General features: G+C 45.5%; 1 protein-coding gene across 4 annotated transcripts; it reads right to left on the minus strand.

Moving 5' to 3' along the window:
• Nucleotides 1-317: 317 nt before the first annotated feature.
• Nucleotides 318-17,494, minus strand: LOC137599981 (axin-2-like). Of its 4 annotated transcripts, none has more exons than XM_068321284.1 (11): nucleotides 17,073-17,494; nucleotides 14,756-15,691; nucleotides 12,488-12,628; nucleotides 9,926-10,028; nucleotides 6,837-6,977; nucleotides 5,811-6,232; nucleotides 5,523-5,672; nucleotides 5,200-5,433; nucleotides 5,015-5,119; nucleotides 4,489-4,614; nucleotides 318-2,036 (listed from the first exon to the last, which is right to left on the minus strand). In XM_068321284.1, the coding sequence occupies exons 2-11, from the start codon at nucleotides 15,577-15,579 to the stop codon at nucleotides 1,910-1,912; spliced, it is 2,373 nt and encodes a 790-aa protein (XP_068177385.1). In that variant the 5' UTR covers nucleotides 15,580-15,691; nucleotides 17,073-17,494; the 3' UTR covers nucleotides 318-1,909. The 4 variants fall into 4 exon arrangements, with proteins under 4 accessions (XP_068177385.1, XP_068177384.1, XP_068177387.1 ...); XM_068321283.1 differs by lacking the exon at nucleotides 17,073-17,494 and adding an exon at nucleotides 16,555-16,737; XM_068321286.1 differs by lacking the exon at nucleotides 17,073-17,494 and adding an exon at nucleotides 15,965-16,073.
• Between the last annotated feature and the right edge of the window lie 9,090 nt (nucleotides 17,495-26,584).

Genomic DNA, 26,584 nt, shown 5'->3' on the forward strand with positions numbered 1-26,584 from the left:
AAACTTGAACTACAACCGGGCGCACTGCTCCAGAGCAGTGAAAGCTCTGAATGGCAAGGGCAGGTTTTATATAGGTTTAATACTGATTAAAAACAAGAGAAGAAAACAAAGAGTCGTATGGATATAGATTCCATAAGACTGTTTTATTCTCTTGTTGGCCACTGAGGGAAGACAACCAGTAACAGGCCTCCACGGTTTGACTCATAAAGACTATCGTTCAGGAAAACCCGCTAAATTACACACAAATACCATGAGATGTACTGTGACACCATTAAATGCTGCTATGAAAACAGAAATGAAATTCGGGCAGAACAGCGTTCATTTGAAAAATATAAAACTTTAATAAAGGCTACATCTCTCAATAATTACAATAATTATAGGTCCATGTAAATTTTTAAATGAAACTCTTTATATAATGTATAATTTACAGTTTAGATAGAATGAAACAAAAACAATGGTGTAAAAACAAAAGAAAACATGATCTACCATATTATTAAAAGCATAAAAATATATTTTCAACATAAAACCCTTCTGAAAACCAAGGGATATATATTAAAACCCTGAAACAGGGTAGCACATGGTATGGCATCCATGTAGGCACAGGTGCTGTACTTTTAAAACACCAGCGATGGTGTGTTGGTTGTGTATGTACTGTTAGCATCACGTGTGTCCGTATCCATACGTCAGAATGCATAATTACAATGTATACAGGAGCTCCGCTATATACGATGTTGGCATAACGACATTCTTTAAAGATCACTTTTTTGTGTGTGTTTTGAAACCGGAGCTGACTTCCTGGAGAAGTTGTTGGTCAGTGACCCAAACGGGTTCTCTGCACAAGTTATTTTGGTGTGCGGGCTGTTAACACTGCCATTATTAGATGGTACGACTTGTGCTCCAGGTCTCCTCTCTGTGTGCATCTGCAACTGCCCCCCCTCCCTGTGCAATGCCTGAATTATAAACAAAGGCACAACAAAAAACGATTGAGCTCTGTCACCAAACTGAGAGAAATAGAGAGGGAGGGGGAGAAAGAGGCAGAAGAAACACTAGTGTGACAAACGTAAGATCACAAACTATCAGCAGCATATAAGACTAGGATTGACCATTAAATCGTGGAGGGAGTGCACCTCGGACAAGACCCCTGCCAAGATTGTTAGTTTGTCAGATGGGACTACAAGGCTATAGGAGGTGCTAGGCTAGTGTCATGTCCTTTGTGTAAAATTAAAAAAAATATTTAAAAAAAAAAGCCAAAATAACACCAAATATTCTCCCGACATTCAAAAGCAGCTTGCCCATTGGCTGGAAATGGGGGAGGGGGAGGGACACAGGTTTAAGGGACGATGGGGAAAGGAGTGGGTTGTCTTTTTTTTCTTCAATAAATACTGACTAAAAACTTTCAACTCATGACAAAAAGCATCTATATATATAATACATGTATATATACACATGTGTGTATGTATATGCACATGTATGGATGTTTTTGCAGCGACGTAACTTCAAGAGCAGGTTGGTGGCGCCGCAATTCATTCCTCTGAAAGCACCATCAGTCTCTCATGGCATCGCTCCAACAGTCGTTTACATCTTTAGTGGTTATATTCACGAAGAGGCCCCTCACCGGCCCCCAATCATCATCATCCTATTGGTCGTTAAAAGTCTCTCACACTGTTCCGTTGTGTTTCTAAGGCTGATTGGTTAATAAAGTTAGGGAGGGGCTGCAGCTCCTCTAGATTCGGCATACTTCATTGGCTCGTCTTCCTTCAATCGCTCCTCTTGTGCTGGATATATTAACTCTGTTTAGCTTAATATCAAGAAGTAGAAAAACACAAAAGAAGTCCAGAGGGTTTGTTAATTACAAAGAGTCTTTCGCTCAGGTGTTTTACTTTAGGGACACTTTGGCAGCAGAGTGGATTCAGTCCATCCTCTCCACTTTGCCCAGGACCTTGCCTTCATACATGGGCAACACGGTGGCGTCCTCCCACACCTCCTCAAACACGGCGCCACACTCAAACTCGTCACTGGCTTTTTTAAAGTAGTACCTAAGGAGGGAAAGCAAAGACAGAGGAGCGTTATTAGAAAATGTCGAGCATCATCGAGCGTGGAGTCAAACGAAAACTGACGGATTGGCAGCGGACGCGTTTCATCATGCTTTAAATCTCTTTGAGGCAACTACACAACTACTTCCTGGTACAGCTTTGCGCATAACTCCCTTTAGTCGAAATCAAACACACACACACACACAGAGCCAGAAACGGATCCTGCTCAAAACAACTTAGTCATAGCCTTCAATGCCATCCCTGCACACTTCAAAGACGGAAGCTGACTCCACATCACGCTGCAGCAGAAACAGGCTGAACCCCCCGTTTAAACGCCGCCTGTGATAATTCAGGCTGATGGAGGCGGCCCGCTGTTCTGCGTGCGCTCGTCTCCTCATCCACTTGTTCAGTTTGACTGCTGGCCTTTCTAAAGATGACGGTCTGTCCTACAAGGACTAATTAAAGTTGAAGGGTTAATTACAGGTTGTCCTAAGCCCCCCCCCCTCTCTCGGTGCCACCTCCCTCTCTGCATCTCTATCGCTTCTAATTGGGCTGTCTGTCAAACAGGTCGACATCTCAGGTGCCTGAGAGTCTGCCTAACGCTCCGCCGCACTCGCGCGCGCGCACACACACACACACACACACACACACACACACACACACACACACACACGATCAGAGATACACACTTTTCCGGGCGGCTTTCCGATCACCAGCGGAGAACAGAGAGAAACGAAGAAACGAAGGAAAGGGAAAAGACGAAAGCGAGAGGAAGTGGAACGCGGGCCTTCCTGGATCAGTCAGTGGGTGTGATAGGTTGGATGCTGGCCGAGGCTGGGGGGGCTTTATCCCCAAGCGGGAGGGGGAGGAGGTTGCTCTCAGATAGTCTCCTGGAGGTCTCAGGTGACCTAGCTAACCCGCTCTTCTTCTTCTTCTCTCAAGCAGAGACAACTCCCAGGGTTAGTTTGGTCCCAGCGACTGTGAAGTCTCCTGGAGCTCCTAATGATTTCTCTTCACTACTTTAAACCCAGCAAAAGATCAGCAGGAGGGGATTTAATGATAAGCTTTGTAATGGAAAAATGCCTCATGTTGTGCCTCATTTTGCCCATGTGTGTTTGTGTTTGGAATACAAAAAAAAAGCTCTCTGTTTTATGAGCAACTGCTCAGTTTAGAATCATTCAAACAACACATGTAAGGAGGAGTAGAAAAAAACTATTTTATTTCCCTTGTTGATTGTAATTACACACAAATGAAGGGAGGATTGCGTTACCGCAGCTGAAAGGCTTTCTGCTCGGCATTGAGAGAGGGGCGACAGCTTTATTTAATGACATGGCATCCCAGCAAAGTCTTTCCTGTCCTTCAATCTTTGCCGGGCAGCGTTTTGTCTTTTCATCTTTATTAGTCATACCCAAACAACTACATCAACCCGTTTCCGTTTAACGCTGACATTTCTTTTTGGGAGAAAATACTATTTTCGCTCAAAGTCATCACTTTGTTTCAGAGAATGAGACAGTAGGAGCCTTTCCATTGGAACATGTTTTATATGGCAGGATTTTTCTCTATTCCCAACATCTGGCACCAATATTGTCTGGCAGGGACGCTTGTACTGTTCTCTACTGTAGCGTTGCCATGTCCAAATTAACCAACTCCACACATTGTGCTCCCATTGAAGCCAGAGGCTTCAATACCCACCTCCCCCTCCTCTTTCTGCTAACTCAAGATTTATGGGATAGCAGGGGTGCACTGACTTGTTTGCAGGCCTTCTTCTCTCTTGCCTAACAAGCAGATGTGGCTATAAACTAATGTTGATGTCATAGGCATGCAGGCTTTGTACGGGGAGGCTTTCTCTGTGTGTTTGATTTAGATTATTTTTGTAGATTATTAATGTATTCTACATTGTTATATTTCCAAATACATGCTAGCTTGCTGAGTACTTACATTGTTTAGGATTACCTCCTCGTCATCATATGACAGGTGGTATTTTTGCTGTGTTAACCCTTATCAGTCATTAACAGAAGGTGGTCCTAGGGGGCGTTTGATTTTAATGCCTGACGCAACAGTGTGGAGGAGGAATTTGAAGGCCTCGCAATAGTATTTGTGCGCAAAATAAATGTCCCAGGCTTCAAAGCCATATTTATTAAGGCTGCCTCAACATGGAAATCAGTAACAGATGTGAGGAAAAAAAAATCTTCAGCAGAACCCCCTCCCTCTTCTTTCCTGTCTCTATAAGTGCTGAATGCAGTGGATCAGCCCATCTTTTCAACTATTGGGTTCCAATATTTCACACTCCCACTCACCAGACAAGCATATGCAAGTAAAATATTGAATGCAAATGCATACAGAGACAACTAACCATGCAACAGCAACCTAAGAAGCTGTGACCAAATATGCCTGTGTGTTTCTGCTAATGCTTGTGGTTGGTGTGCTGTTGTGGTCATTTGTGGTTTCTCTTTACCGGTAGTTGCCTTTCTTGCTCAGCTGTTCTTTGAAATGTCCCAGTGTGAGGCAGTGGGTCTTCATCATGCTGCGATAAGGGATCTCCTCGCCACAGAAGAAGTAGGTGACCACAAGCTCCTTTGACCTAAAAAAAAGTAGTAGAGTAAAGCGCAATGGTTTAAAGCTGGTTGATCAATTCAAACCGAAAGAGGTCACACAGTAGTTTAACAATAAATGCATGAAAGGAGGCCACAAATCTGAGTAACCGGGGGGGCTACAGAACAAATTTGTTGCATTCCGGTGGTGAGTGTTGGGAGAAGGGCGGGTAGCTAGGATTCTTTATTGAAGCCTGCTTTAATCTTAAATGAGAAAAAACAAGGGCGTTGAAAGACAAAGCGAGGACAACCAGGGATCTCCCTTTGAAAGGATGGTTGAGGAAATCAGAGGACAAGGATCCAGACAATTAAAAAAATCATTCAAGTGTGTCAGAAATTGAATATCGAAAAGATCAGGGAGAAAGAAACTAAATAACAAAAGACCCGTACTCGTCTGCTTGGGGTCCAGATCCGCTCAGAAGGCTGCCGCTGGTGGGGAAGGCAGCAGAAGGATGGCTCCTGTCTCTCTGGAGGTTGCTGGTCGTGGTTGATAACCTGTCAGAATCACAGAGGTTAGCATCTCATCCACCAGCTAGGTGAATTCTGATATGGAAGAAGTGTTTCTGATGGCTGACCTCTGTTTTGGCGGTTTGGAGACCTCTTCTAGTCGACGTCGAGCCTCCTCTAGCTGTGCTAGGGTGTTGGGTGGGGGTAGGGGCGGCATGGCTGGGTCCTGGATGAATGGGTGACCCGGGTGGTGGCCGCGTAGGTGAGCCCCACTACCAATGCCGCCTCCACCCCAAGAGGAGTGAGTACGACTAAGCAGCGTCTTGGAGTCAAGTGGGTTGGATTTCTTTAGACCTTGGTTGCTGTTAGAATCAAAAAGTGTTGGTTAGTAAAACGAACAAGAAAACTGGGGACGTGACGTTCAGACAGTTCCTCATAGATATGTCTTTACCTGTGAGGCTTGTGCTTGCCCTGCCTCTCACTCTCCAGTATCCACTGCCAAACATTCTGGGAGCGGTCGGTGGCGTCTAGGGGAAGGTGTGGTGAAGACACACCCTCGTCGGTGGCCTTTATTGGCCGTCTATACAAAGTGCTGCAGCGGCTGTAGGAAGAAGCACAAGCGAGATGAACCAGACCAGCTTCACCATGAGAACACTGAAGAACAGGTGCAAAGCGGGGAAACTACGTCGACTGAATAACAGCTCCAGCATGACTAGCATGAACACGAATCAAAACTCACGGAGGGATGAAGTCAGAAAAGTTGGCGCCCCCTGGAGGGCAGAGGCACTGCACACGCTGAGCTGCCTCAGCCTCAATCTGCTCCTTGGTCTTGGGCCCAGCGTGATGATGATGGATGTAGTGGTGGTGGATGTGCTTCGTTGACTGCCTGTCCGCTGTGAGGACCTTGGCAGCCCCGGGGTAGGCGCTAAAGAACGGCCCGTGGCCAGAGGACACCATCGCACTCGTCCGATCCGGTGAGCTGGACCGTGGTGAGTGACGAGCCACGCCCGGAGACTGACAGCCGGGCGTCTTCAGGACACGGGACAGGTGTTCGTCCAGGATAGCCTGCGGGTCTTCCTCGCATTGGCTGCCAGACAGGAGCAGAGGGTGATGGAGAGAGGTGCTGGTTGTGATGTCCCCGCTCTCTTCCCGTTCCTCCTCCTTGGCAAGAAGAAAATTAATTTAAAGTTAAGGCAATTGACAAAACATTCGCACAGCCACATGTGGGAAAAGCAGCAAACAGAGGAATTTATGTCTCAACTTACACCAACTTATATCTATCGTCCTCTGAAGTCAGTGAGAGCAAACGCCTGAGTAACTTGATTTGAGTTTCCTTTTTGCTACACTGTTATCTTCACTAACAGGCTTTGGGTGCACTTCATATATAATGCAGAGTCTGCCTGTGTTTCACAAAGAGACTGGCACCACTCATACTCAGCAAACGTGCCACTGGAGAGTAGCTAAGTGCTAACTATTTGAAGGAACTTCAAGTATGCCTAGAAATATAAGTTTGAAAGTTCTTCCAGATGAAGTAGTGTGGGACAGAAAGGAAAGGGAAGTGGTAGCTAAACCAAGACAGACTTTCAAATCCCTCGGTCTTTTCGCTGTTCTGACATGCTAAAACTGGCATCGAGGATTTTGTAATATGGAAACATCTTTCCAAGTTAACTCCTATGCAATTTAGTATTTGGCAGCAGCAGTCGGGTTTAACTTCGACAGCGGCGTCAGGTGGTTCAGAACTGGTCTATGTTCATACTGTATGTACCTCCTGGATCTGCTGCAGCCTCTCCTCCAGTGAACTCATGGTGTCCTGCTCTCGCTTCAGCTTTTCAAGTCGCGCTATGAGCTGGGCGGCAAAGGCCGAGGGCTCGACGGGAGTCATCTCCTTGGGCAGCCGGTGCGTCCTCTACAAGGCAAACAACAAGGGGAGGAAGGACACTTTAGAGAGTGACTGTGTAATGTTTCTGCAATATGTTGCATTAATCCATTGGCCTTGCCCCGATCCCATTTTATTCCAAAAAAGCTTGCTACTATTCAAAAAGGCCTAATCCAGATGCCCTTGCCCTCGAGCTAACCCAAACCTTCCCCGCTGCCCGTCCCTCCACAGATCTTCTCATGCCCAATGCCCTTGGCAGTGCCAGGCTGCTGGGCAAGGGGGGAGAGAGGTGGGTATTGTTTGCTGGGTAGCAGTTGGTCTTGCTCGGAGGGGAGGCCCCCTGCCTACACCCTCTGTAGCCCAACCAAGCCATCAGCTAGGCAGCCTCTGAAGTCAGCACACTTCAAAGGGCCCTTGTCAAACATCAAACGCACACTAGGGGTGGGAGGGACATGCAGCTTTAAATCTCCAAATAAAAGCCAGATATCGACAGAGAGACGAGCGAGCTGAGACGAGGGGAGGAAAAAAGAGAGAGGGGGACAAAATTAACAGCATGAAAAAAGATGAAGAGGATTGAGATGTGCCTTAGTCAAGTGGCAATGGCAGTGGAGAGAGAGAGCGAGACAGGGAAGGGGGGAAAAGAGGGAGGGAAGGGATAGAGGAGTCAAATGCTGAGAAGATCTGAGGGGAAGTAGTAATTTATTTCCTGGCTGCATGCAGGGCAGCTCAGAGGTACTCTAGTCACATTATCCTCCTTTTCCTTTAACTATATGCACCAGCTTCTCTTTCTCCCTTTCTTACTTTTTTGTTATTTGGTGCACTGGTTTTCTTGATTTTGACTCTTTTTTTGTAGTTCCTCTCATCTCTTTGTAGACACGATGAAGGGAGGAAGAAAAAAGGCAAGCAGAGCTGTTGGCAAAGGAGTGCCAGCCCTGCACGGGGCCCCCGCTGCCTGGGGCTGGTGCATCATGGGAGACAGAGCCATCTCCAAATCAGGAGGGAGACATTAAAGGAGTGCAAGCAGGAAAAGGAAAAGGAGAGATATTGAGAGAGCAACAGAGAGAGAGAAGACAGGAGGACAGAAAAAGGGGAACAGACAGCACTGTCAAATGCATGCAAGCACACACACACACACACACACACACACACACACACACACACTACACATCTATCTGGGTACGAAGACAATAGAATCTCACATTTATTTTCTTGTTTCAAACAAATCCATATCCACCTTCCAACCTCAATTTTCTGCAACAGACTTCCTTAAACCTTCCCACAACAACTGCAGCAGGACAATCTTCCATTCAAAGCACACACTTAAACAATTCCTGCTGGGACCAGGAATTTGTGCAGAAGTGAGAAAAACTGGAATTGAACAGTGATGTGTCTGGGCTTGCACTAGGAGCTAGTATGACTAAGCCACTGTGGCTCAGTGTAAAAGAATTGAGCAAGCCACAAAAAGCCACATTTTGTGTCCAAGACAGTGGCGCAGTGCGCAGACGACCGATGCCCGTTGCGGGGAGCGTGGGGGGGAGTCCGAGGGGCCTGCCCCGGGAAATGTTTTAGAAAATGGGGTTGTTTTCCTGCATTCTGGTGCATTCTGAGGACAAAATCTTCTGTTCAGTTTACCTACAAAAATACACTAAAGTCAACAGTTCAAGCTGAACTATCTTTATTTCTATCCTACTTTATGCAGGAATTAATGTGAGATTCAACAATTGAAAACTTCCATTCACTATGTGAAGATACAGTCATACAAAATATTACTCATTGTTTACTTGTAAGTTTTACTTAGACTAGAAGACATTTTAACTTTGACCACCACCACCACCATTGGTATGCCATAGTTTATTTATTTATTTTTAATTCAACAACATGATTTTTCATTTCAATTTAAAAAGCCATGAAAAATATCAAATGAGGTGAATACACATTTACATGCATCGCTGGTTATTGCTGCCGGTCATAGGGAACAAAAGTCTAAGACTACAAACAAGTATTGATAATATCTTTCATTTACCTTCTGATCGGTCTGTCACCACTCCTCCCCCCTCTCAGCATTCACCATTTTTTTTATTAATGAGGACTTTAACACAAACTCTACTATAAAACACTGGATTCTTTTGATCGATCGTCCTCTCCTTGTCGTACACAAATTCGCGGGTTCAGCTTGTAAAAAAATAATATTTTGTTTCTCATTGGACGAGAGGAGGTCATGACCCGAGTGCATATTTAATGATCGGGAGCGTTTAGGTCAGTTCGGCTATTTCCGTCGGCATGCTTCGGCTAAATTCCGTCAGCATGCGGAAATAACGGCGCAAGTGCCGCTCGCTAGTGGAAATAGCGAGCGCCGCTCGCTAGCGGTTAATAGCGAGTGCCGCTCACTAGCAGAAAAAGCGCTAGCGGAAATAGCGACCGCCGCTCGCGAGCGACAAAGTTTTAAGTTTTAGCCTTTTTTCCGTAAAAATAAGAACGCCACTGTGGCTACACGGTCTAAAAACCTTGTAGCCAATCTGGAATTTATTTCGCCTGTGGCGAAGTGGCGAATGACTAGCCCAAGCCCAGATGTGTGGTGGATTCAATAACCATTTAACCACTTCACCAAAGATCTTAATATAATCATTAAAACTGACATACCGAAAATACTGAGATGGAATCGAAAGAGGACATCTTTTTTTATTTACAGCCTGACAGAAGCTACTGGGGGGGGGAGGTCGGGAGGGGCTTGAAACAGCGGAGGAAGTGAAGTGGTATGCAAATGCTGCCTTTCATTTACCCCAACTTTTATATGAAAACAAGAAAGGGAATGAAATATAGTATTCTGACACAACACTGACTCTTTGAAAAAATTTAAAATAACGCACAACTCCTCCCGGGAATTGGGACCAGTTGTCAGTGTGTTCAAGTTTTAGTTTAGTAGATTACAAAAAAAAGAAACACAGGCAGGAAGTGGAAGTTAAGGAAGTAGGACTTACAGGAAAGTGGGGTAGCGTTATCTGGCCGTTGATCTTGACACTGCGATGCATCTCTCGCTGGAGCTGCTTCTTTGTGCCCAGTTTGTAAGGAGGGATTCCATCTCTGGAAAAAATAAATGAATAAAATAATTAAACAAATAAATTAAGATATAACGTATATTTAGTTTTAATCAGACTAGTATCCAACATCAGCAAGTAGCCACATAGTGGCCACCTAGTGGCCACCTAGTAGCCACCCGCAGGTGCAATACAGCCTTCAAAAACAACACACGTACCTAAACGTACCGCTACGATATGCTTAACATCCCATTGCAGGCTTCAAAAGAAGAGCCCCACTGGTAAGTTCACATCAGTCCTGTTTTAAAAAGCAGAAGCGCTAGCGCTAACCTCAGCGGCTGGTTAGAATCCATAACTACAACGAGCTAAAGCAGACGAGATAAGGCTGCTTAAGTGTCTGTCTTTGTAGCTCTCATACATTAAAATGAATACAGAGATGAGGTTAGGAATACCAGGAAGTCTCACTGGACAATTAAGCATTTATTTTGGGAATCTTATTCTTCATTTTTCATTCCATGTCTGCTAGCGTTTCCAGTCAGCTGCCATTTAAGCTGGGCCAATTATCTTGGCCGTTTGGAAGTGTCTGACCTAGCCCAAACGCTACTTCTTCTGCTCCCTCTTTGAAATCTCACACTCATGCACACATGCGCCCGCTGCCATCTTCGTTTGGCAAGCACTGTGCTGCGAGCCTCTGATCTCAGCAACATCAAAAGGCTGGTTTGTAAGATAAGGTAATGTTTGAAGTTGGTGCAGCAGCATTCCCCAGCGTCCAAGTAAATCCATAAATAAGATATAAGCAAAAAAAGAAAAAAAACGTTCCACTCCTCTTCCCAAATCCTCCTCTCCTTATTCTTTATCTGGTAAATGAGATTCAAATTCGCAGCGTGCCTTTTAACCGCTATAAAAGGACACTAATCAAATTGTTCCCTCGAATGAGAGGATCCTTTTTTGAGATCTGGCACAAGGACAGGAGTGAGAATCACGACAACCGGCCTTGGTAAGCCAATGCTAGAATATGACTTTGGCACATGATGTTTGACAATTTAAAAAAAAATCTAAACAGGTTTTATGAGTCACATTTCAGAGTGACATTGTCAAGAAGAAAAGACAATGGGAGCCTGGTCACGGATATCCCCAGTGGTGCGGTGAGCTTCTTGTAAGCAGGATCTACTATCAAAATCAATGCTTCACAAACTGTGCCCCGGAGACTACAAGCCATCACTCCTCAAGGCACAGGAAGGAAACTCTTCAAAAGTGTAACTCAACAGCCCAGAGGAACTTGCGCGCTAACAAGCACCCCAGCAAACATTATTCCCACAGAAAGCTTGCCAACTTCCCTATCACAAACTATGTTTTTATCAACTGTCCCCACCCTGACAAACGATGTGATGCCTGGATGCTTTGTCCGGGCTGGGGAAGAGAAAACAGTCATGGACTTTTTCATGGTTTCCTGGACCCTTTATGGGGATCTCCTATTCAGTTGTGCAAGTCACTTTCAAAGCAGCCAGCCACCCTCTTATCCCCCTAAGCTCCCCTCACCTAACAATAGGCTGAAAGCGATTCAGTTAAGCCCTTTATACTCCGTGCACTTTATTTTCTCACTCCCTTGCACTTTGAGTCTACCCATTCTGGCTATTGGCTCTCGGGGTGGAGGAGGGAAGCTATGAAGGGTTGAGTGGAGGTGATTTTTTGGGGGGTATCTTAGTCTGGCCAAGGGGTATACCTTCTCATGCCTTGTCCCAAGTTCTAGAAATGAGTAACCCTTGTGAAAGCCTCGCAGACACATGATCTCAGCACGCTGCAGAGGCCAGTGGCAGGAAACTGACCCACCATGTGAGTAAGCCTCCTTTCATTTGGTGCCAACATTTTTCTATGAGTTTGTCTTGAGGCCTGAATGGTCATTTCCCTCCCCCTCTCTTACAGCTCTTCAAAGGGAAAAAGCGATTAGATAATATAAAAAAACAAGTCTGCTGTGGCAGAAGGGTGGGTGGGATGGACACATTTCAACTTTGAGGAAAACGAGGCAACACCCCCCACCCACATCAAGACGCTCTAATTTTTTCTCTCCCTTCTCCCCAGCCTGTAACGCATCAGAATAAACTTCAAACGGTCTTCAGACATAATGACTTTCCCAGAGTTATCAACCTGGAGGTCGCAAAAAGAACTACACATTAATGGAGTTACCTGGAATCAATCATGGAGGATAATTAAAATACATTATGGGCCATTATTTTTGCAGAAATTGCCATCTCCCAGCTGGAAGAAAAACCAAGTTCTTTGAACAGCAGGGCAGAATTTCTTCCCTCATCCCCCCATTCTTTTCCTGGAAAGGTGTTGACTGAACTCCAAACACATTTAGATACGCTGGAAATAATAAAATTCCAAGCTTTGGCCAGGGTTTGCTGAATGGAATTGAGCCTTTTCAAATTGCTTCGTTATCTCCAAAGCAAGATGGCTGGAACAGAACATAACATTTGGTTTCAATTAAAAGCTAGCAACACTTACACGCTACTGTCTGTCATGGACATGGAATCATCTGTCGTGGCATCGCTGGAGATCTCGCTGTCGTTGGCACTGGTGGCGGGGGCAAAAATGTAGCCAGAGCTGACAAAGTAAGGGCTGGCAGGGTCTCCTCGACGGTGGGACCTGCAAAAGCGAAACACTTGTCAAGCGATTTCTTTCCTGGCCTGCGGCGTGAACATGGCATGGAGAATGTGCCAAGCCTTTATGTTTGCTAACTTAGCTCAGATTTTAAAAATTATGACAGTTTGACTTTTTTTTTAAAAATTAAAATCTCTCTGATTGCAGCAGGACCTGAGGATTGTGACAACCATATTCGAGGTGGAGGTATGCTACCCCCCCCCCCCGACATACATGTGTTGCGTGTTTGGGGATCGCTGGGGGCAACTTGCTGAGTGTGACTGAGCAACATCGCTCCCCTTTGTTTTCTCTCCTCTGCTATCTCCCCCCCACCTGTTTGTTTGGACCTGGCCGATACTTTCACACTGTGAGCCTCCTCTCTCTTTCATTGGAGCGTTTTCTCTACCATGCTCTCCCACTACAACTCTCCCTGTCTCAACTGTCCAGTTGGGGGTGGGGGTGCTCTTTACTCTGCTTTCCTTTCTAAAAAGTCTCTCCCTCTGTCTTTCTACTCTCTCCTGCTGCGTTGCATTCCTGCTTCAGTAGTGAAGGGGGTGGACAAGGAAGAGGGAGGGGAAAAAGGAAGGGGGAACTTGAGCTTTAAAGAGGGAGGCAGAGAGGGAAAGGGGGAAGGAGGGCCCCTTTCTTTATGAGAATGCCTTCTGCCGGGAGTGCTGAGAGGAGAACCCCAGCATGACTAAAGCTGTAGGCCCCAAGCACAAACCTGACCTTTGGAAGGTCCACGCAAAGAGTCAGGTATTTAGCGCAGCTGGGCTCTCTGCCCCCTCTCTCTTTCTCTATCTATTTTCTTTCTTTCATGATCCCCCCTTCCTGTCTTTCCCCCTTTTTCCTCCTTTTGCCCCCCCCCCCACATCTCCTTCCAAAGCGTCCTTAGTCTCAGTCAGACTTATTTTTTAAAAGATGAAAAGTGCTGAATGGAAAAGACGGAGGGAGGAACACAATCCATGGTTGGAGCGGCGGAACCGAGCCGATGTTTTGTTGTTGTGTTCTTCTATCTGTTTGGAGCTCAATCTTGGAGGTTTCTCAAAAAGCGAGGGGGGAAAGAGAAACCTGTGCTGTGGCAAAATTAGTTCCACATGTTTGAGATGGAAATTGGTTGACCTGAAGAGATTTCGAGGGGCAGGGAAGAAAGGGGGGAGACCATGAGTGACGGAAAGGAGGAGGAGAAGGCTTTCTCCATCTAAAAGAAAAACAAGAATGCAGGGGTTCGCATCAGGAAACCAGGAGTTGCCTACATGTCAACAAACCATGTGCTTCCAAGTTCCTGACTCAACCATCCCACTACCAAGCTACTGATGTTCCCGGGAACATCCTTATGGGTGAATGTGACCTATCAGACTTCACCAATTATTTGTTTAACACTGTTGTTAGTGGCCATTTAAAGTCTAGTCTGACTAAAGCTTTAGAAAGCCTGATTGGGTATAAGTTACATATTTGCTGACAAATCCAGTTTCTGAAAACGACTACGACTTTAAAATATTTCAGCTGTTGGACAATGAGTGGGAAGAAAGTCAGAAAGCTTTCCCCAAACAGCTCCACTTTCATCTTCGACCAAAAAAATAACATCTCCGCTTGGCTTCCGACTAACCGCTCCGGTTCTTTTAACTCCGTATTAGCATTTCTTTGGATGGGAAGATTTAGAGGATGTGCTGCAACCAAGCTATAAATTGTGGCATATCTTTACAACCCCATCACACTATTTCATGTTGCTTTAGCAGTCATGGAGTCTGATGTCTGGTGTCCGAACCGGAGGAAGGCTTTCAAAGCACAGGAAACTTGAGCAAACCAGCAGAGGGCTGCCTGCAAGACACCATTTACTTAAAAGGAAGGCTCAGATCCATTGATGTTTTGTACACACCCCGCCTCTCCACCCTCCAACCCCTTGACTAACTGCAAGGCAGGAAGGCACAACTATGTAGACATGTTGCTCCAAGACCCTTTGATGAAGTGTCTTTATCTCCGTCAGGCATTTGTGAAATAACTACTAACCGCCATGTATTCACTGTAGCTGAGCTAATGAAGGAAAGGTGATCACAAGCAGGGTGAGCGACACAATACCAACCTGCGCTGACATGCAGGAACACTAACATCCGAGGCGGAAACTGCTCTTACCTGCAACTGTTCTCCAACATTTCAGCTGCCGTCCGGATGGCAGCGGTAGCCCTCAGGGTTTTTGTAGACAGTCCAACAACAGAGCCGAGCGTTTTGGCTTTCAGGTCATTACAACTCCACTCCTCTTCCTCCACCAGAGGAGGAAGGTATCCGCACATCAGCTTGAGGCTGCCGAGACCGCCGTGGTTCATGTACGCCGCATTCTCGCAGCCGGTGCGCACATATTCGAGGTATATGTCAGAGGTCAGAAACATCTGGTACGCGTTCTCCTCCATGTTGGACTGAATTTCTGTCTGTGCCTGGTCAAACATGGCAGAGTCTATTTGTTGCTTCTTAATACTATCCCTTATGAAGGTCTTGGTGGCGGGCTTCAGCTGCTTTGCGACGATGCTGTTGTTCTCAATGTACCGCTTGAAAATAACTTTGGCAACTCGCAAAGTTTTGGTATCCTTTAAGTCCATCTGCCTGAAGCCGTTACAGGCAAACCAAAAGTCCAAAGTGTCCACGCAGTTCTCTCGCTCCAAAAAGGTCCTGAAGAGGTGTGCGCCGTCTTGGTCACCCAAGAGAAAATGTAGAGACTTTGTCCACCGGACTAGAGGCGAATCCGGGTACGCGCTGCCCTCTGGCTCCCCGAGACCATCCTCGTTCCTCCTCGGTGTGGAGCCGGGAGGCGCGGAGGTATCTTTAACTTTGCTCTGGGCTCTCATTTTGCCAGATCTGCTTGGGTTGTAGCATGACGCCTCTCCCTCTTCCCCCGGTACCGGAGGACGAGGGGCATCTTCTCGGAAGCTACTGCTGATGTGCTCCGTAAGCGCCCTGCTCATGGCTCCAGCTCTGGTTACCGTGTGAGAGTGCCGTCGTGCCTCCACTGAGCTCCAAGCCTAATCCTCCTCACTCTCTAAAAGCAGCGGGGGAGCTTCTCAGCTCCTCTTCACTCTGAAACACAAAGTATTGATCTAATCAAAGCCAGATCCTGCTGAACTTCAAACAAGGACATCAAGTAAACAGTCCCCTTCAAAAACCATCGCCGAGTTCACAGAGGAAGGAAATATGAAAGGCTTTTTTCGTTTCATTTATCTATTTATAATCTAAATGAGAGATCAACTGCAGCCTACACTCGCAGCGTGCATTGATCTGTCACATCAAAACAAATTTTACAAGAATTATCATCCCATAACGCCTCACTCGTAAGCAAACCCATATTCTCACCGTACACATGTTCGACTAACGAGTCCGTGTCACAGCTTTCAGCTCCAATTAATTCCCAATCTGTTTCGGACGATCGGAACACTTCTTTTCGCATCACGCGTACAGAATCGTCTCCACGCTCGTCCTTGCTGTCCCAGAGATATTCAGATGAGTGGAAAACGCACCTGATCAGCACCACAATGACCTTAAACGTTCTGATGTACGAGGGGATAAAGAGCCTCACGGGAAAAGCCAGTCGCTCATGCGTAAATGTAAGCGATCAATCGCCTTAATATCTACCCAAGAAGCCTATTACAGCCCACTATTAAACCCACAGCACGGACAACGTGTCTGCACTACCAACACGATCGACAGACTTAATATAGATGTAAAACACAGTCAGAAGCTTAGTGACTTTAATCGGAGCCTAAGCGTCACATCTTGGGAGACTTGTTACCTTAAAAGCAGCTAAAACGACATAAACTGAGTGTCTAGTGGCTCCAAACACCACACTATCATTTACATTCGCTCTGGCGGCACACACGATCCGACAAAAAGATCAGAAAATCCAATGGATGGGAGCGGAATGTGCGTGCGTAAAAACAACTTACCATGGCAGAGCAGATCCAGACGCTTAAAAAGTTAAGTGATTAGTCCATTTATGGTGGAACGTGATACAATCCAGAACTCTGGTAATCCAGCACAAGAAACCAACGTCGACTGACTCGGTTCGGTGCCGTGCCACACGTGTCCCAGTCTGTCCACACAACAAGAGCCGTAGTTGTCTCTACCCTGTCCCATTCAACAACTGACCTCAGAGTAGGCAGGCTCAGTCGCTATGTAGATCACCAGGGGTGTCAAAATCTGGGGAAGGTAAGAATGGGGGGGGGGCTGATTGAAGAATCCACCCCACTTTTTTCCCAGCTCGAAGACGCGCACCCCGACAAACATTCGGTTTTTCTTTTAATCTCCACTTCGCGCACGCACGCACAAGCCTCTTATCTATCTCACCGTATTTCTCGCCCACAAACAAGAAACACAGCCCACATTTCTCAACTTCAAAGGGTCGCAGCAGCACATCAAAGCGGCCGAGAGAGGGGGCCTGTGGAACAGCTTTCCTACAACTTACCATCCGTGTTCTGGAGCCGTTGCCGCTTTTTTTTTTTTTTTTTTTTTACGTTTATGTCAAGTAGTCCCACCGCAGGCTTGCTCTCCGTCCCGTCACGTCACCGGACGAGAGCGCGTTTCTCTCCGCGCGTTACTGTTTCAAGAAGTCTTGGAAATCCTCCGGGGCTGTTTCTTAAGCAAGACTTCAAAGTGAGAAAGCCGCTGGAACAGTCCGGGAAGACGCGTCAAAACCCCCGGACCCGTCTGTGCGCCGCGACGGCGCAGTGAGACCCAATAAACGCACAGCTGCGATTAACGAACACAAAGCTCCCGCATGCGTCGTGGTCGACCTTGTCTGGTTTGCCGTGACGCGTGTTTAGACGTTCACCGGTACAGACAAGTAACTTTAGCAGACCGGGGGAAGGATTTTCATGTATGCCAGGACCTTATCAAAGACTGGCAATCTAGAGCCAACTCCCCCGAGGCTCCGCAGCGTCAGAAGCAAGTGATCTACCGCGACATCATTATTCTTCCAGCCTGTCTGTTTCAAGCCGACGCGAAGTTCCAACAGAAATACTTGACAAACAAAAGCGATCCTTTGTTGCCCGTGGCTTCTGACTGTTAGTATCGACCCAGCTGAGGGTAGAAGCCGTTCCAATATGGTTACAGATCATTTTACGCTCCATTAAATGATGGGAATAAAATGGAAGTTGGAACACATTCCATGTTAATAACCATGTTTAACAGTATGAGGAGAGGAACGGAATTTGTGGTTTGCTACGAATTTAATGTCTACAACTATTTAAAACGTATGCTTAAAGTTACTGCCCTGATGTGATAATCCTGTAAGAGTGTAACTGTCATATAATTTGAATATTAGTCACAGGCTTTTAGGCAAAAAGATGTCAACCTAACACACTTGCCAGTTCCACATTCAGAGAAAATGGCACAGCATGACATTTTGATTGAAATTGGACAGAGAGCAAAGGCACAAGCTGTTCTCCCCTCTTTTAATTCACATGACTCTTCTAATGTCATTGTGACAGAATCTTAAAGAGCGAGTTAGACAGTGATCCAATCCCATGCTACTTCAAACGCTATATTGTCCCTTTGATGTCGAAAATCAAGTTTAAAGGAGAATATAATTATGACAGAGGATTCAAATTCACAAAACTCATGTTACGGGACAAGGATTCAAATGAAATCTCTGAGCGGTGATTAATTCATGTTTTGTTTAAGTTCCACTGTAACTTTACTGTCCTGTCAGCATCTTTGTCCAGTTGTCCAGACGGTTTAGAATGACATGTAATCTCGTCCAGCTTCTTCCAGATACTGTTGATTGCTCTAAAAGCAGGGCATGACTTAAAGAATGCTTAATTCTAACTTAAACTGCGTGAAGCCAAACCTCACCGTTAATGTCCTCAGACTGTATGTTTAGAGTCTACACAACTGGAACTACGCTAGCTAAAGCGTATTGACTGCACATTGTTGGTGCTGCGCTTTGCAGACAATCTATTTGCATAGTCAAAAAGACTCCCAAGAAAAAGGAGTTTAAGTTTACTCTAAGGTTCCCTTCCGTGTATGGAAGCAGTTGGTTGATTGAGGGAAATTTCACCTCACATGTAACATTTAAAAAGTTGTTAAAATTGGTGTCTGTCTGCAATGTGGAAACGAATATTGGGCCGCCAACGTTGGCAGTGGGTCGATTAGCGAGGGCCAAATTAAAGCAACGTGCCGTTATCTGCACCCTAACTCGTCTAAAGTCGGCTTGGAAAAGAGAATAGAGAGATAAAATGCGTTTATGAAATGTACTTTTTGAAGTGCAGGACAATATTAAAAGTGGGTCATTCACATTTGGGATATGATGCTATCATCACTCGCATTAAATGAGACTACACATTTCACTGAAGTAGAAGAAAATGTCCACAGACAGTTGCGGTTTTGCTGACACAGAGATTCCTCAGTCTGCTGTTAAAGACGTTAAAACTGCTCAGATCGCCAGAGATGTTCCAAAAACACTCATTTCTGCCTGTTTTAATCCACTGTGGATGCGTCTGAGTCCACCGGACCACACCTGTTGACCCTCAAAGGCCCACTCTTGTGTTTGCAGCAACAAAAAGAGAAGAGGGTGTAGTAAAGTAACCGCAAGAAGAGCGTTTTTCATGCTGACCCTACCCTGACCCCATTGTTGGGGCCCTAACCATTTCACAGGAAGATCCAAATGCTGTAAAAGCACCAAACAGGATGAGAGCGCCGCCGCGGACTCGTTATGGAGCCCCAATAAAACAGGGTGACCTGGAGGCTAATTGAGAGCTCGTGGTTGGGAAGAAATAAAAGTCATCTGGTGCATCACCGAGGACTGAAACCAACCTCCTCTTTAATTACAGCCTACTTTTAAAGCACGGGGAAACGTTTCACCGCTGCAGGAACAGGTGTCGCATCAGGAAGTCCATGCATACCAGAAAACAGTGGCTTTATTTTATGCGTAGTGGCGCCGGAATGGTACTTTAATCTGTTGTGGTTGCTGTTCTGTTCTTCAGCAGTCTGTGTTGACACAAGTTCTGGTCCATAGGTCTGCATTGGGAACTTTTTAGGAACTATTTCAGGTCGATCAAGTGTTGAATGAATCCCCAGCAGCCTGTTCTATATCCTCCAATCCTGCTAAAATAGTGCTGTAAAATAGAGGAGAGGGTGGCTGATTGCAAATAACCTGATATTTTGGAGTTGAAAGGCTGTGGTGGGTTTGTGTGATAATTTGGGCTGAAGCATCACCATAAACACTAATAAAATTAAGTGCGTCAGTGGGAGGAGGAGGCGTGGCCAGCATCCCTTTGAACAGACCCTGTGATCAGTTCCCCCTCTCAATTAGCGTATTGTCCACTTGTCCTTTCAGCTGGGAGGGAGGGGGCAGTCTCCCCCATAGCTTCCCTTTGAAGTGATTATCCCTTTATCTCAAGCCTGAGCGAGGAATATCTTGGGGGACAATGGCAAATTAAAGCCCATATGGAGAGAAGCGTGAATGTCTGTTTGTAGGCTGAGAGAAATAGAAAGAAAGGAATGATAGAGAAATAAATAGAGCAGAGAGAGAGAGATGAAAAGAGGCAAATAGCGTCATTCTGTCTGCTCAAGCAGTAGATGTCAACACTTATCCAAAAAAAAAAAAAAAGTAATTTGGGGCTTGTGCCTGAGTTGACACTTGTAGAAGAGCGACTTTAGAAAGAGCTGAAGGAAAGAAGAAAAGGAGGGGGGGGGTCTGTCATAAGAGATAGAGAAAGACGGAGAAGGAGGAATGTCGAGATAGAAGGATGAGCATGAAGACGAGAGAGGAGTGCAGTTGTCAGCAGAATCAGATGGCGGTCAGGCAGACAGGCTTGAAGGAGATACAATTAAAGTGTGGAGTTAAGACGGCTTTGAAGTCGGACATGGTGCATAACACCCTTAAAGTTTGAGAAGCCAGCCATTCATCCGCTTGTTACGGTTCGTTAAGAGCATTCCTTTTAGAAAGGTCCAATTTATAAAAATAAACATTCATTTCGACTTTTTGCAAAAGTCTAAATAAATCAGGAGCGCCAAACAATCAGGTGAGGATTTCAAATTTCACATTTTGAAATTGTAATTTGCTGGTGAAGGTGTGGGGGTTGTGTGTGAAGACTCAGGATGAATAATTACTTTCTCTTCCCGCTCTCTGTCTTTTTTTTTTCTCTCCTTACAATCCTGTTTTTCGGTGGCTTAGAAGTTTAAAAATGTATAGAAACAATGTCTGTGATGCTCGGCCTAATCCGTTTAGGCTCGGTAACCGAAAACTGATCTGATGTGAGCAAATGTTTGCCAAGCATGTGTAGACAGGTGTGTGTTTGTCTGTGTGTGCAAAATAACACGCAGAGCTGAAATAATAATGAGAAGCCAGTTTCTGCATATTACCTCATTTTCATGAATGCAATGATTAGAAAGCATAAATTATGGCGTACGACTCAGTCCTCCTGCACCGAAAGGATTTCATTAGCATGAAGAATCCCACTTGACAAAATCAAGTTTTTTAATTTATAAATCATGTGAATGTTAACATACAGTTCTGACAGTTCGATAAGAAGCAACAATCAGTCTTCTACTGGAGGCCTGAACAGAGCAGCGCTTGTTTAAACCCAGTACAAATAACTTACTGACAGCAAATCCACGCGCTGATAAGGCAAATGAGACACGCCTTACTCGCCAATCATCTACTGTTCAGCTCTTTGATGTCTGGACCAGACAGCAGAGAGAGACAATGGTGACGTCATAAACCAACCAACAGGCGTGACAATGGCTCAGTGTTTAAATTGCAATCTTTACAGCCTGTCAGTTTGACATCCTGCCCTGTCAGACAGAAATGTGTGCAACTATGTCCACACACAGGTGAAGGCACTGCAGCTATAACAACTACCTTTATGGCACCATTCAGGATTTCATCACCTGGCGTCGCCACAAAGCGTCTCACCGGACAGTCACAGGATTGGACAGGATGTGCTGTATACACTCTGCTGTTTTCAGAGCACCACAGCTTTTAACTAGCGTGGATCATATGACACACTTCCACGAATCTATCAGCACCATTTGGACTGAGGTTTTTAAATGTTAGCATGCAAACATTTAGATGTTTCTTCTCCTGCAGCTCTTGATTTCAGTCAGGGACAAAGAGGAGTCTTATCACCAGAATGTCTGCTAATTCAACAGATAAAAACGCTTTCAAGTTGCATGCTGCGCAGACTCTGAAGTCCAATTTTGCATGCAGGTAGCAGGCCAATCCTGCAGCCGATGCGTCGTCACGCCATCTGTGTTATCATAATGATAAAAATAACTAAAGTGTTTTGTGTAGAGAAGCAACCGCTGGGCTGTTGGTTGTCCAACGATGACCTCAGTAACGTTTGTAATTCACAATCACCAAATATGGATGAATGAAATTCTGGGGAAAACATTTCCAAAATCCGTCAATGTGTTTATTTTTATTTTCTACAATACTGGTTTAATCCTTTAAAGCCTGAACTAGTAAATAATTGCCAGGAAAATGTAATTTTTGGAAAATAAAGACTACATGGAACCTTCTGACATATTTTTGTCAAATTTGTTATACTGAATATAAACTTTTACATGTGTAATTGTTGCTCAATCTGGAATATTTTCACGTGCAAAATGCAGATGTATGCATCTGATTATATACAGTTTTTCAGGAAAGAAATATGAAATGATGTAGAAGTCTCAAAATCTTGAAAGGCCAAGTGTATCTCATAGGATACACCTAGTTTTAAAGGGTTAAGTCGGTATTATAAAGTGGGAAACACAGATAGGAATGATGCGTTAAGGCCTCGAGGAAGAAATTCAGTCCCAAAGTTTTTGTCCATATTATTACTTTGAAAGATATGTTTTTGTGTGTTTCGATAAGAGTTTTGTGTCTGAGCGTTTGACAAAGTTCTCCAGGGGAAAAAATGTGACCTGCACACACATGGATGTAAATATTCTGTATAACAGACGAGTGAATAAACGTTCTATTCATGGAAAGCCACATTAATGGATTGTAACTGTCAACTGGATGTCGTGGTTTATTAGATGATTACCTGCCAATCATGTGTGGAGAAGCTGGATTGTGTTTTCAGTTTGTCTGCCAGCGCTTCATTAATTCCATTTTTGAAGCAGGTTGTGTTAAACATGGTTATTTACAACCATTACACATGAATTAATTCCGATGTCGTTCCTGTGCAGGATGTGTGTGTGGGCTAATTTGCATGAATGTATTTTAAAGCAGAGATGGTCAGTTTTGTGTTCGACAAGACATTCAGGTTTTTTCTGTACCAAGTCGCACCACCGGCTGCTGGAGTGGGGTGCATACGACAACATCCAAGATTGTTGTGTTGTTGTATGTATGCAAAACTTTTGTAAAACGCAGAGGAAAAGTTTTTAGATTTTGCTTCCCACACATTCTGCTCAAACACAACAGATTGTGTGCATGAGAATACAAATTATCGAGTAGATTCCAGTCAAGCACATTCTCATGGTCCTGGAAGATAACACTGTAAACCAGCGTGGCAGTGAAACAAATAACATTTCTCATTTGGCGCGACGCAGGCGTGAACAGGAAACACTGCGTTTTGATGTTCATAAAAATATAAGGTTGTTATTTTCATGAGAACGTGGTGTAAAAATGGAAAATGAATAACAACCACAACACATGGAATGTAAGGCTAAAATGTGTGTCCCATATGTGCACGCACACAACATACTGTATATGTGTTTGTGTTGTAAACACGCATGTGTATGTTCTTTAGGGTTGTGATATCTTTACGGGTTGAAGAGTTAAAGCCACCTGCTATGAACAAACAGCGTCCTGAACACAGTAAAAAAAAGTGCGAGCGTCCAATTCCTCGGCTCCGGCCAGCTGCACACCGTCCGCTTATTCCTGAGAGAATGGCTAAACTCACAAGTCAAACTAAGATAAAAGTGTTTTGAGCGGACTGTGGGATGTTTCCCAGTTTCATGCAGCTACCCAGCAGGTGTGGAGTGGGAGGGCGACTCTCCAAACACACTGCACAGCAGATAGGCAAAGAGAACCCCCAACACACAACTGCTGCTCCAACAACGGAGCGGGAAAACTTTCCCACGGAGGGAAAGAAGAACGGAGAGAATCTGAAGGAGAAGGCTGATGCAAAACGAAAGACAGAGCGAGAGGCAGAGTGGTTATACACAGAGAAAGAGAGAACAAGATCTATCTGTCTGTCTGTCTGTCTGTCTGTCTGTCTATCTGTCTGTCTGTCTGTCTGTCTGTCTGTCTGTCTGTCTGTCTGTCTGTCTGTCTGTCTGTCTGTCTGGCTGTGTCTGTCTGTCTGTCTGTCTGTCTGTCTGTCTGTCTGTCTGTCTGTCTGTCTGTCTGTCTGGCTGTGTCTGTCTGTCTGTCTGTCTGTCTGTCTGTCTGTCTGTCTGTCTGTCTGTCTGCCTGTCTGTCTGTCTGTCTGTCTGTCTGTCTGTCTGTCTGTCTGTCTGTCTGTCTGTCTGTCTGTCTGTCTGTCTGTCTGTGTCTGTCTGTCTGTCTGTCTGTCTGTCTGTCTGTCTGTCTGTCTGTCTGCTCTGGGGAGGCTAGCTGCTGATGCCAGTTAGCAGTAAATAGAAAATAGCGGCTAACTCATTGTGGACTCAAACTGCCTAAAGTTGGCATATGGGGGTAACAAGGAGGGCAAATCATCACCATCATCATCATCACGTTACGCTTCTGTCTTGTGGACTCTGGTGGTCATCTGGTGGTCCGACCCCCCCCCCCCCGCATCTGCAGGCCACAAGTTGTAGCATAGACAAGATACTGAACCCCAAACATCTCCCAGCGGCTGTTCTGATTGGTTAGAGCTCCTGATGGGAAGTAGAGGAGATGAGACCTGGTGTGTGTTTGTGTGTGTGTGTTTGTGTGTGTATGTGGGTGTGGGGAGGGGGTGCACTAGATCTGGTTCTAAACCTCAGCGCCTTACAGGATGGGGGGGGGCAGAAGAAAAGACCTCCATCATCCCCACAACTAAACAAAGAACAAAGACATGAGGAACCTGCTCCACTGCCCCCCACCACCACCACCACAACATCTGAGGATGATGGGATGGAGGGGAGCAAAGAAAAAGAGTGTAGAAGGACAGGGGTGAGAGACAGCAGCAGTGTGGGGGCCCCCCGGGGGGGCCCCCCCACACACCCCGGAGTAGAATTTGATGCCATAAAATGTGAGAGCGGGCACATGGCTCCTCCCCAGCTTGTCGGGGGAGTTTGTTTTAAAGTGGAAATGAGGCTGATGGCGCACTTGGCGATTAGCCCCACGGCTAACATAAAAGGAGAGGAGAAGACAGCTGCTAATTTTCTCCTTTGACCTTTGGCTCCCGCTGGTATTTCATACAAACGCTGATTTATGGAGCGGGCTAAGAGCTCACTGCTACTGAGGGATTACCGTAAGAGAGGGAGGAAGAGGAGGGAGAGGGAAGAAGCCGACCCCGAGCGCTCACGGGATATCACTTCATTCATTTCATCTTTTTGCGTCGATCTGACCTTTGGGCTTTGTTCACGCCATTCACCTGTCTCTTAGCTAACAGTCGGGTTCCTTTGTTCCTCCTGCTGTCACTGGAAATGAACTATTTGCAGAACGTTAGGCAAATTTAAATCACAAACTGACAAACCCAGATGCACTAAAGTTGAGAAAGTCTGCCGGCTCGCGGTTCTGAATATGAATACACTTTGTGTCCTGACGCTACAGCTGCAGGGAGATCCCATCAAAGTCAATTCATGCAAATCACATTTATAGATGCCTCCCATGCAAGGAGGCCCCAGAATGCCTCTGGGGCAGCAGGGACCCAGAAAGGCTAGATCCGGCAGCACATTTCCTTCTTCCTCTCTTGTCTTACTGCTGTTGCCCCTCCATTGTTCCCTCAGTTCCCCAAAGGGGGGGAGAACCAATGATTGAAAACCCCTCCTTCAAACATGTCACTTGGATTTTGGCTTGAAATTTAATCAATTCAGTTCTTGTAAAATCAATTTGTAAAATTCCAAACAATTTTGAACTTAAAAATCAATTTGACCTGACGAGTGTGAAGCTCATCTGATAGCCACAGCTGGCGGGGCATCATGAGTGGGGCCCGTGGGCCCTGGTCGACCCACATAGCTGGTCCACCCCAGATGACCGGAAGAACAACCGATTAGCTGAGTTAGCCGCTAACTGCTACTGGCTGCGTCACAAACACCTCCATCCTGTCATGTCTCTTCACGTTCAAACAGAGGTCTGATCCGGCGTTGATACTCTTTGACCAAACAGTTCCGTGGTCGGTTAAGATGTTTTAACCCCTTAACTAGTAAATAAGTGAACTGTAAATTGCATACAGTTAATACTAACCAGAGGATGAAGGGATCACTGCAGCCGAGTTCACGCACTGACTGGCTTGAGCTGGATCTCTGTACTTTAGTTGTCACCCTGTGGGTTTCATTCAGGGTTCAATCAGCTGGGGTCAGCGGGTCACAAGTACAGAGACTACAGTGGAGAGAGGGCACCCGTTAAGAAAATACAAGTGTTTGTGCATGTGCACATGTGCATGTCTGTGACCACGGTGTGTGTGTGTGTGTGTTTAATAATCGCTCCAGTGTGGGTGACGACGAGGAGCTGTTTGTCTTTCTCATAAAAGGGAAAGGGATCAAAAGGGCTGAACTCCAGCTGGACCTTCAATCACACTGGGACAACATGACTTTAGAGCCCCGGGCAGCTGGAGCTCTATGGACTAATGGTGTGTGTGTGTGTGTGTGTGTGTGTGTGTGTGTGTGTGCGTGTGTGTGTGTGTGTGTGTGTGTGTGTGTGTGTGTGTGTGTGTGTGTGTGTGTGTGTGTGTGTGTGTGTGTATGTGAGTGTGTGTGAGTGTGTGTGTCAGATGAGTTAAGAAATACAAATTTTCAACAGTTTAGAAAAATAAAATCCCTAGACGTGAAGTTTAAAAGTGATTTATTGAGCTTATTGTTCATTGAAATCTCAACTGATCCATTAAAAATGTATTGTTT

Source organism: Antennarius striatus, chromosome 8, assembly GCF_040054535.1.
Source record: "Antennarius striatus isolate MH-2024 chromosome 8, ASM4005453v1, whole genome shotgun sequence".
Lineage (NCBI taxonomy): Eukaryota > Metazoa > Chordata > Actinopteri > Lophiiformes > Antennariidae > Antennarius > Antennarius striatus.

What these genes read in the sequence shown, in the direction of transcription:
- LOC137599981 (XM_068321284.1), bottom strand. Translation starts at nt 15,579, where the DNA reads ATGAGCAGGGCGCTTACGGAGCACATCAGCAGTAGCTTCCGAGAAGAT. An exon ending in TTTTCTGACTTCATCCCTCC is followed by an intron (nt 5,673 to 5,810) that starts GTGAGTTTTGAT and finishes TTCTTCCTACAG; the next exon opens with CCGCTGCAGCACTTTGTATA. An exon ending in AGCAAGAAAGGCAACTACCG is followed by an intron (nt 2,037 to 4,488) that starts GTAAAGAGAAAC and finishes TTCCCTCCTTAG; the next exon opens with GTACTACTTTAAAAAAGCCA.